This window comes from Rutidosis leptorrhynchoides, chromosome 5 (genome assembly GCF_046630445.1).
Source record: "Rutidosis leptorrhynchoides isolate AG116_Rl617_1_P2 chromosome 5, CSIRO_AGI_Rlap_v1, whole genome shotgun sequence".
Lineage (NCBI taxonomy): Eukaryota > Viridiplantae > Streptophyta > Magnoliopsida > Asterales > Asteraceae > Rutidosis > Rutidosis leptorrhynchoides.
In genome coordinates this window covers 83,114,628-83,126,063 of record NC_092337.1, presented here as the reverse complement: position 1 = coordinate 83,126,063, position 11,436 = coordinate 83,114,628, and the positions used below count along the sequence as shown (strand labels likewise).

At 32.4% G+C, this 11,436-nt stretch overlaps 1 protein-coding gene across 1 annotated transcript; it reads right to left on the bottom strand.

Annotated features, from left to right (window-relative positions):
* Positions 1-4,137: 4,137 nt before the first annotated feature.
* Positions 4,138-6,889, bottom strand: LOC139848294 (uncharacterized). Its single transcript, XM_071838030.1, has 5 exons — positions 6,771-6,889; positions 5,894-6,015; positions 5,099-5,294; positions 4,977-4,996; positions 4,138-4,546 (listed from the first exon to the last, which is right to left on the bottom strand). Exons 2-5 carry the CDS (start codon positions 6,001-6,003, stop codon positions 4,516-4,518), a joined length of 357 nt encoding a protein of 118 aa, XP_071694131.1. The 5' UTR covers positions 6,004-6,015; positions 6,771-6,889; the 3' UTR covers positions 4,138-4,515.
* Between the last annotated feature and the right edge of the window lie 4,547 nt (positions 6,890-11,436).

Here is an 11,436-nt window from a genome sequence, read left to right as displayed (position 1 = left end):
CATGATGGATGAATTTATTCACATATTTCACCTTGAATACTTTCAAGAAACATTTGTGATTTCTTTTCACAATATACCTTTCATTAATCACCATATGTGCTTTTCATTAATCACCATATGTGCTTTTTCATTAATCACCATATGTGCTTTTTCATTAATCATAAACATAATTTTCATTATCGTTTACCGTCACCCAATTTCATATCCTATTGTTCACCTTATCATATCTTTTATCCTAATTCTTATCATGTATCATAAAAAAAATTAAACGCCATATATGTGTCCATACTGTCGGCCATGAGTGCCACGTTGTTCCACTAGTATATTTTATAAAGTGTTGTAATATATTATATATTTAATCAAACCCAAAATTTCTCAAGCCCACTTGCTAGTAAAATTCCAATTGAGTATACTATTTGTTCAAGTCTTATGTGTAAAGTAATAAAGATTTGTTAATTGCAAATGGGATAAAAATATCTTCATTTTTTAATCATAACCCGTTGATTATTTTAACGGATCATCATCAATCATCTCATACTAATCTTACTTGTATCAACCCTGATTTCCTTTATTTAGTTTTATTATATTAAATATTAATATACTCGTACACTTTTCAATAAGAAAACTTAGTAACATACTAAAGAAAAGGTCCAGAGAAAAGTAAGCCATATTAAATTAAAATAATAATAATAATAAATACCATTATGTTTTAAAATTAATAGGTTCTAGGTGTGAACTGTAATACACTAATACTAAAGTGGGTTTTAATCTTATCATAGCTAATTATAAACACCAATCAAATTGAAAAAGTTTGAAATTCTGAAGCTACATACAATGCACAGACACAAGTAGGTAATAAAAGATAAATTATTTACAGCTGATACATGATGATGTGTTACATATATCATTAAATTAGATAGTTTACTAATTATATGCTTATTATAAGTTATTATACTATTACACTAATCATGCTTATTATATGCATAATGCTTAATTATTTAATGTTTTATTTTTGGGTCATTATAACATATCCCACTAAAAATGATTTCGTCCCCGAAATAGTTTAAGGTGAGCGGGAACCTACTCGATTTCTTGGATACCAAAATATTACACCTTTATTATATCATCATGTAATTAACGACTAGCACGGTCACTAATATCATCTCCATGTTATCTTCCATTATCCGAATCATTACAAACCACTACCGACACCTTAATAATATTACTATCTTTAAAATCACAAGTGCTATCTTGGGCTCACAACAGGAAAAAGAAACCGCACCTCAATTGATCTAGTGTGTATTTATTAATCATAAACAGAAACAGGACCACCGATTTTAAAATAACGATCTAGCATCGTCGAAAAGTTAAAGATATCATGAAAAGTTATTGTGGATTCAACCAATCAAATGGAGCCACCGTTACTCCTAAATTGCATGGCTAGAGTTCAGTCTCAGAACTTTATATGATTAAACTTATGAATATTATAATATATTTTCATTAGCAACCCATACTATTTTGGGAAGTAATTAAGTAATAAAAAAATATATTACAGATTGTGATAGGTACAAATACTATTTTAAAAATAAAGAATATTGCTCCCACAATTTTTTTAATTAAAGTAGATCCATTATTTGCTCAAAAGGGGAAAGGGACCACAAAACACCAATAAATAATTGCTATCTTGTTTCACTTAATAATTAAATGGGGTATTGGGATTTAAAGGTTGTCGGTTAAAAATATATACATAAAAGCCACTCATTTCATTCGCATGCTTAGTTCACAAACATACCAAATTATTTGTCACTTTGATGATTGTTTTGAGCTATCTTTTGTCTCGGTTATAAACCACCAACAGTCGAAATCAAGTAGTCATAATGGGTGGTGGTATTTTAGCTTGAAGTGGGTTCAAAAGATGGCGGTTTGAAATGAATTAAAACAGAATATTTTACAGCGGTATTGGGCTTCGATGGGTGGCGGTTATGGTTGTTGTTGAACATAAAGAAAATATGATACCCGAAAGTAGTGGTGACTGTGATCGTGAAAATGGTGATTTGTTTTATGGTGTCGTGGAGATAATCAAATGAAGATGGTGGGTTGAGTTTCGATTATGAATCTTAAATATCTCTCTGCAATTGCTTGAGTGTAAGTAATATATGTATATGTATTTGTATTTTAATATCTCTTCTTTTCTTTATCAATATTAACAAGAGGATAGTTTTGAGGTACGAATTCTTTGTTAATTAATTAAGTCAAACTAATGTAAATTAAATATCTTCAACAATTTTTGGAATACCTGATGAGAATAACTCAGTGGTGGAAGAACTCAAGCTGATAAATTTTTGATCAGAAGACACATCAGAGGTTTCAAGATCGTCCGTTTCAGCGGCGAAGGACGGTGGCCGGCGGGAATCTTGAGAGGTGGAAGTGGTGGTTGGGCAACCGGAAGAATCACCTTAATTATACGGAGCTCTTCGTGCTGATAACGTGTTATAATTTAATAAAAGAACTACAAAATACAATTATACTTATTTATGAAATATTAGTAAAAGAGAGGATAAGTGTGTATTTCATATAATTCTATGAAAATGGTTCATTTTACAATGCTAATACATGAGGTATTTATACTACAAAATTGGCATCCATTTTATGACTTCTTGTACATGTATATATTATTATAAAGCCATCCATTTATGACTTCTTGTACATATACATATATATACATATATGTATATATTATTATAACATCTCTAATATTATTGTCTTAATATATTTTTTCATGTTGTGTTTGCTAAACCCTCAAATAGAAAGAGTAACATTTTAAGATGATGTTTTCATTCGTCTTTTTTATCTTTGTTTTGAGATCATTGCATATAATTCTTCATTTCTTCATGCAGTTGTGCTTCATCATGTACTTTGTTAATATTATTAATAATAACTTGTAGGATAATATATATTTTGCAGCTGCTGTTATTTTAGGGCAAATCGATAAGATCAAATCGAATACTTGCAAATTAGTTGCACGCCAGTTGTAAAATATCATATATCATATATATTTATAATACAAAAGAAGATAAAAGTACATTATCATTCAATTTTTTTTTAGAAAGGTATCAAGCTTATGATGATATTTTCTTTATAAAGGTATCAAGTTTATGATGATGATATTATGATGGTTCAAGTTGCATCAGATGAGCATGAACGTGTATATGTACTAATTAGTGTATTGACATTTACTTTATGTATAAAAAAAATACCAGTCTTTGCAATGGGCAAAGGTTCAAACCTAGTTAGTTAATCATATATTCACGTTAATAGGTGTGTATATATATATATATATATATATATATATATATATATATATATATATATATATATATATATATATATATATATATATCAAATATCTCTTAGTCTTATATAACCAAGAATAATACGTATGCCTTGTGAGCAAGTTGAAGATCAAAATAGAAATAGACGTTTTTGCTACCTGTCATGAGAAGTAGACCGGCTGTAATCGCAATTCCAGTTAAGTGTACTCAAATGGGACGGTTCTTTCCCGGAAACCGAACCGAAAATCATGGAACCGAACCGGACCGAACCGAAATTATTTGGTACGGTATTCAGTACAACTTCATTCATTAATTTGGGACTCGGGACGGAACCGAACCGAATTAGTTTGAGACCGAACCGTACCATGCACAGGCCTACATATAAATGTATATATAGATGTATTTCGGGTGATAATGGATATATCTGTGAATGAAAAATTTTCATCCATACCCAATCCACGAAATATTTAGATCATTCATATCCATATCCATATCCATTAATCGTCCATTTACTTCATCCATATCCATTATAAATGGATCGGGTCGGGAGAATGTCCATGGATGAAACATCCATTGCCATCCCTACTTTCATCTTGATACCACATTTGATGCCGACTTTCTTCAACCCGTTATTACGAAATTTGCTAGAGTGCACATGCCATCCCTACAATGACCTTTACAATTTGTATTCGTGCAAATACAAAACTTACGCCCCTTAAAATATGGTGTGGAATGTGAATACATATTCAAAAGCGAACATATCCATTATATGAAATTTAAATGAATATAATGCAAACACATCAATAATAGTAAATTTGGATAAAGGTTATGGATACAAAAAATCTACCCCATATTATACAAATTTCGGATTCACATTGTTGCAAAAGGTTTGGACTGACGGAGAAACCCTGACCCCGTATGCCTTTGGCACCCATACCGCCCACCCCGTAAGGGCTAAGTATGCCTTGTAAAATACCTTGCACGAATGCAAGATAATTATTTCAACCATTTTCTTAAAATTACAATGTTTTCACATGACTCCAAGAAATTTAAAGAATACAGGATATCAAAAACCGCTCCACTCTTCTTCAATGTTCCAACACACTTTCTTTTTGAAACTTGAGAAAACTAAGTATGACCACAAAGACACCGAAATGCAGAATACAAATCATGTGGGGATCATCTAGAAGATATGCACGATATCATAAGCAAATCTTTCGTCTTGTCAAGGTAATCAAAGATGATGCAAATAAGTAAATGAAACAAGTAACCACAAGCACATGAAAACATAGTGATTGAAGTGGCAATGTGGGTGGGTCAGGTAACGGGTCCCAACAGGGAGGATCAGTTGTGCCAACCCAAGAAACACTTTTCTTCACTTACTTTTTTTTTTTTTTTTTTTTTTTAAACTTTCAAATGTACTATGCATGATTATGAAAAGCTATATCGGATAGAGAATTTTATTATTAAATAATTTATGAGGTTCTAAGCATTTAAAATCATTTTGGGTGACTTTTGTTTCATTGTAGCTATGCTTAAAAATTTTAAATGTTTAAAATGCACTTATCAACTCGTTTGGGATTGTTCACGTTTAGTTCAATATAGAACTACAGGGAGAAGTTATAAAGAAAAGCAAAAGGATACGTCCAAAACAGCACGAATGACTGCAAAAAAAAGAAGACATAGTTGGCAGGTTAATATTTAAACGTAAAAGTCATGGTATAACATGAACAATACATAAGAAGTAACAGATTAGTAGAACTTACCAAAAGCCCACCAAAAAATCCGTCGAGTAGAACCCTATTCCAGCTGTCAAAGTATGAATGGATCGAAAAACCTGTCTTGGCTGTAAGGCAAACTGATGTAATAGCCATTACAAGTAAATAAATGACGAACCCCATGAGGCCAGTAAATCCTAATATCCCGGCAATCACTCCGCCAATAATCGACATGAATGTTCGACTGCATGATGGTCACACAATAACAATTAATACAACCAATTGAATGATGTATATCATTAGCCATTGCAAAATCTCTATATGTACACTGTTCTTTTCAAGTGGCCAGTAACAAGTTCTAGATCCGTAATAAACGAGACACATATATAAGTTTTAAACAAAGATCCCTACTACCATACAAGAGAGCACAATTTCAAATTTCAAATTAGTTATAAAAGAGTCCGACACTGGTAATGTTTTTTCTCTATAGGGTATCACCTCAAGTGAAAACAGGTCAAAACTAAAACGGCACCAAAATCAGATTCTAAAAGCTTCAAACGGTGTTCCAGGTCAGCCCATTTCAACTTGTACAGATCCAACCCAATTTCCCTGAACCCATTATGACCCACTATTCTCTTCTCCCCCTCCACACACACACACACACACACACACACAAAACTTAACCACATCTAATCAATGGATTATACAGTGTCATCCCACCGAAATATATGATCTGCTATCAACTTAATTGTTTAAACAGCAGCATTGGAGCAACAGGTGAGTTGAAAAGCATCATATTAGGCATACAAATGATCTGGATTAGGAAGAAATTGGACAACTAACCTGTAGTATATCACCTTCATGTTGCTTTGCAAATTTTCAGCATTGAACGTTGGTACTTCATTTTCAACTGATTTCTTTCCAGATACGCTTGATTCATTATGGCCAGCCATAGCGTCCACACCCTACGTAAATGTATATTTATGAAAAAACAGTCAAATTACATTAGAAGTGAACATAACATATATCAATTTATTTAACATCTTGATTATTTATTAAAGTTAATGACTCTAGTTCCATCTCTAATTCATGAGCAAAACAAAAAAATTTATGATTTATTTCAATTTAACCCAGCATCACTGTTATGTATATTACACAGATACATTACTAAGATTTATGTCATTTAAATAATTAACTCCCCAAAACATGAATCATTGAACCCCACTCTCTATATAAATCATAAAAAGTGCAGTAACATAAAAAAAAACTTATAATTAGTATTTCACAAATGTCAACAGATTTAAATCATAACCTATCTGTCTTACTTGCACTATTTTCATACTTATTTGTTAGAAAAGCAAACAATTCTATTACTCGAGTATTCTGACCAAATTTACCACAGCTGAATTGATATTACTATTCTTAACCAAAACTTATTAAAAATTGGTTTTCGATTGAAACGAAACTAGTGGAGCATACAAAGCAAAAACGGAAGGCGAAATCACTTTTTTATTAAGCTATCAGCATATGAATTGCAAACAAGATATCATTTAAACATCAATTAATTTCACACGCACAGTTTAAAGGCGATGCTAATTCAGTATAAATCAAAAGCAGATCAAATTTACAAAATTCAGATCTTATCCTGCAAATACCTAATTCAACTTGCAGTAATTCAAGTAATATAAATAGCAAACTAGTATATAATTAAAAAGTATACCTGGTGCCAATATATGTAATGTAGAATTTAGCGGAAGCTGTTGATACTTTGTCGAATCGGAATTAACAGAGTGATCGATGTTTTTGTAACATAAAAAGGTTTACACGTCAGTTAGTTTGTTATTGGGTTCTTAGATTAATGGGCCATGTTGGTTCAATTTTCAGGTTGCTCATTGTTGGCTCTGTTTTTAAATTAAGGCCAAACTTAAGGGCCAATCACCAAAATACCCATTTTTTTGGCCTTTTCTGAGCTGGAACCTTTTTTTTTTTTTTTTTGAGAATTTACCCGCGCAAGGCGCAAGGATGTTTATACCTTGCGACCTTGCGGCTTGCGCCTTTGCGTGTAAACGCAAGGCGCAAGGATAAGGACTTGCGTCCTTGCGTCCTTGCGTCTTATCAGAATGAATTTTTCCTGATTTCTGGATAAGATTTTTTGGATTCTTTGTACCTTTACGGATAAGATTATGTACCTGTCTATTTAATGAGGCTAGAACTCCAGATTAATCATTTTATTTCACTTCAATTTCAAAAAGATCAAGTCATTAGAGCATCGTTAAGGTACCAACTTTTATCTATTTTTTCACTAATTTGTGTCTTAATGAGTTGTAGTAATGATGAAGCATTTGTTGTTCATATATGTTGTGGGGGTAATTTTGAATTTGTTAACAACATACCAATGTATCTGCCTCTTGACTGTTTTAGAACCAGATTAAAACTACCACTTGCTCCACAAAAACCAATAAATCGAAGAGTATTGTTAAGGAAAATTCTCAAAAAAATTGAATTGCCACCTAATGCACCTGTTTCGTTAAGATATATTGATAATAATCATATTTTTGATATTACTGATGATCATAAAGATTTTTTTGAGTTTTTAAAACACGCTGTCACATACGAGCCTATTGATATTTATGTTGTCGACAAAGTTAGAATGCTTCAACCCGGACAAAGTTCACAAACACACCAGCCCCAACAAAATCCACAAACACACCATCTCCAACAAAACCTCCGGATTCTCGAGTCTCAACCAAACAAACAAACTCACCATCTGCAAAAAGAACAGGATGAAATACACAATTCCGAACCAAACCTCGAAACACACTATTTGGAAGAAAAACAGGCTGAAATACCACCTCCAAACACAGAAGAATTTGACTTCTTCAACCATGGCGCCGAGAACGTGTGTAAAATTAAAAAAATAGAGAACCCGTTTATACCTGTTGTTGGGTCTAGTGAATCGGATGAAGCAAGTGAAGAGGAAGATGAAGATGAAGAAGATGAAGAAAAACAAGATGTATTCTGGAATATGCCAACTCTACACAGTCAGCAAGATGAAGAAAACCCAGAATTTACGACCCCAATTCAAACCACGTATCAGGTATCTGATTTGGTCAAAGTTCGTCAAACGTTTTCGAACAAGGAAGAATTCGTAAACCAACTATTTACAAAATGCCTTGAAGAAAACTTTCAAATAAAGCCTGTAAAGTCAGACAAATCTCGGTACACCGCTAAATGTGTGTTGCCAAATTGTGAGTGGAAATGTAGTGCATACAAAATAAGACACACTGAAAACTTTATGGTTAAAAAGTTGCATGACGTACACACTTGCTCACGCACACAAATTATGGGAAACAATAAACATGCTACTAAAAAGGTGTTGGGTAGTATTCTTATGGATTCGTTCAAGGCTGCTAATCGAGAGTATAAACCAAAAGATATACGTGATGATGTAGCCAATCGGTTTAGAGTGAGCATATCATATAATCAAGCATGGAGGGCCAAGTGTCAAGCAATAGAGATGTTACGTGGCAGTAGTGATGACTCCTTTAGAATGCTTCCCATTTACCTTCATAACCTTAAGATCCACAACCCGGGGACCATCACCAATTTGGTTACCGATAAAGAAAATAAATTTGTGATGTGCTACATGTCCATTGGAGTAGTTGTAAGTAAATATATATTAGCAAAAACCACCTTTTAAAATGTACACCATACGCAAGGCGCAAGTGTCACCTTGCGCCAACGAATACGCAAGGACGCAAGTACAACCTTGCGACTGGCATTAAAGACGCAAGGTCGCAAGGCTTTACTTGCGCTTCGTTGTCGCAAGACATAAGAGTATTCCTTGCGCCTTGCGTATGGTGTATGAGGTCTTATTAATAATATTTGATTTTACTGTTAAAATTTCATGCAGATTCGATCATTTGTGCAACATGTCCGCCCGATAATCATCGTCGATGCTGCACATTTAAAGGGTGGGTACCTGGGTACTAATTTAGTTGCTGTTGCGATGGATGGCAACAATGGAATTTTGCCATTGGCTTATGGAATTGGTGAAGGCGAGACAAACAGTGTTTGGTCATGGTTTTTTGGTAACCTAAGGGATCATTTTGTAGTGACCCGAACTTTTCCATGTTTATATATATTAATTGAGATTGATATTTACATGATTAAATGTTTCCAACATGTTAAGCAATCAAACTTGTTAAGACTTGATTAATTGAAATATGTTTCATATAGACAATTGACCACCCAAGTTGATCAGTGATTCACGAACGTTAAAACTTGTAAAAACTATATGATGACATATATGGATATATATATATAGTTAACATGATACTATGATAAGAAAACATATCATAAAGTATATTAACAATGAACTACATATGTAAAAACAAGACTACTAACTTAATGATTTTTAAACGAGACATATATGTAACGATTATCGTTGTAAAGACATTTAATGTATATATATCATATTAAGAGATATTCATACATGATAATATCATGATAATATAATAATTTAAAATCTCATTTGATATTATAAACATTGGGTTAACAACATTTAACAAGATCGTTAACCTAAAGGTTTCAAAACAACACTTACATGTAACGACTAACGATGACTTAACGACTCAGTTAAAATGTATATACATGTAGTGTTTTAATATGTATTTATACACTTTTGAAAGACTTCAATACACTTATCAAAATACTTCTACTTAACAAAAATGCTTACAATTACATCCTCGTTCAGTTTCATTAACAATTCTACTCGTATGCACCCGTATTCGTACTCGTACAATACACAGCTTTTAGATGTATGTACTATTGGTATATACACTCCAATGATCAGCTCTTAGCAGCCCATGTGAGTCACCTAACACATGTGGGAACCATCATTTGGCAACTAGCATGAAATATCTCATAAAATTACAAAAATATGAGTAATCATTCATGACTTATTTACATGAAAACAAAATTACATATCCTTTATATCTAATCCATACACCAACGACCAAAAACACCTACAAACACTTTCATTCTTCAATTTTCTTCATCTAATTGATCTCTCTCAAGTTCTATCTTCAAGTTCTAAGTGTTCTTCATAAATTCCAAAAGTTCTAGTTTCATAAAATCAAGAATACTTTCAAGTTTGCTAGCTCACTTCCAATCTTGTAAGGTGATCATCCAACCTCAAGAAATCTTTGTTTCTTACAGTAGGTTATCATTCTAATACAAGGTAATAATCATATTCAAACTTTGGTTCAATTTCTATAACTATAACAATCTTATTTCAAGTGATGATCTTACTTGAACTTGTTTTCGTGTCATGATTCTGCTTCAAGAACTTCGAGCCATCCAAGGATCCATTGAAGCTAGATCCATTTTTTTCTTTTCCAGTAGGTTTATTCAAGGAAATTAAGGTAGTAATGATGTTCATAACATCATTCGATTCATACATATAAAGCTATCTTATTCGAAGGTTTAAACTTGTAATCACTAGAACATAGTTTAGTTAATTCTAAACTTGTTCGCAAACAAAAGTTAATACTTCTAACTTGACTTTTAAAATCAACTAAACACATGTTCTATATCTATATGATATGCTAACTTAATGATTTAAAACCTGGAAACACGAAAAACACCGTAAAACCGGATTTACGCCGTCGTAGTAACACCGCGGGCTGTTTTGGGTTAGTTAATTAAAAACTATGATAAACTTTGATTTAAAAGTTGTTATTCTGAGAAAATGATTTTTATTATGAGCATGAAACTATATCCAAAAATTATGGTTAAACTCAAAGTGGAAGTATGTTTTCTAAAATGGTCATCTAGACGTCGTTCTTTCGACTGAAATGACTACCTTTACAAAAACGACTTGTAACTTATTTTTCCGACTATAAACCTATACTTTTTCTGTTTAGATTCATAAAATAGAGTTCAATATGAAACCATAGCAATTTGATTCACTCAAAACGGATTTAAAATGAAGAAGTTATGGGTAAAACAAGATTGGATAATTTTTCTCATTTTAGCTACGTGAAAATTGGTAACAAATCTATTCCAACCATAACTTAATCAACTTGTATTGTATATTATGTAATCTTGAGATACCATAGACACGTATACAATGTTTCGACCTATCATGTCGACACATCTATATATATTTCGGAACAACCATAGACACTCTATATGTGAATGTTGGAGTTAGCTATACAGGGTTGAGGTTGATTCCAAAATATATATAGTTTGAGTTGTGATCAATACTGAGATACGTATACACTGGGTCGTGGATTGATTCAAGATAATATTTATCGATTTATTTCTGTACATCTAATTGTGGACAACTAGTTGTAGGTTACTAACGAGGACAGCTGACTTAA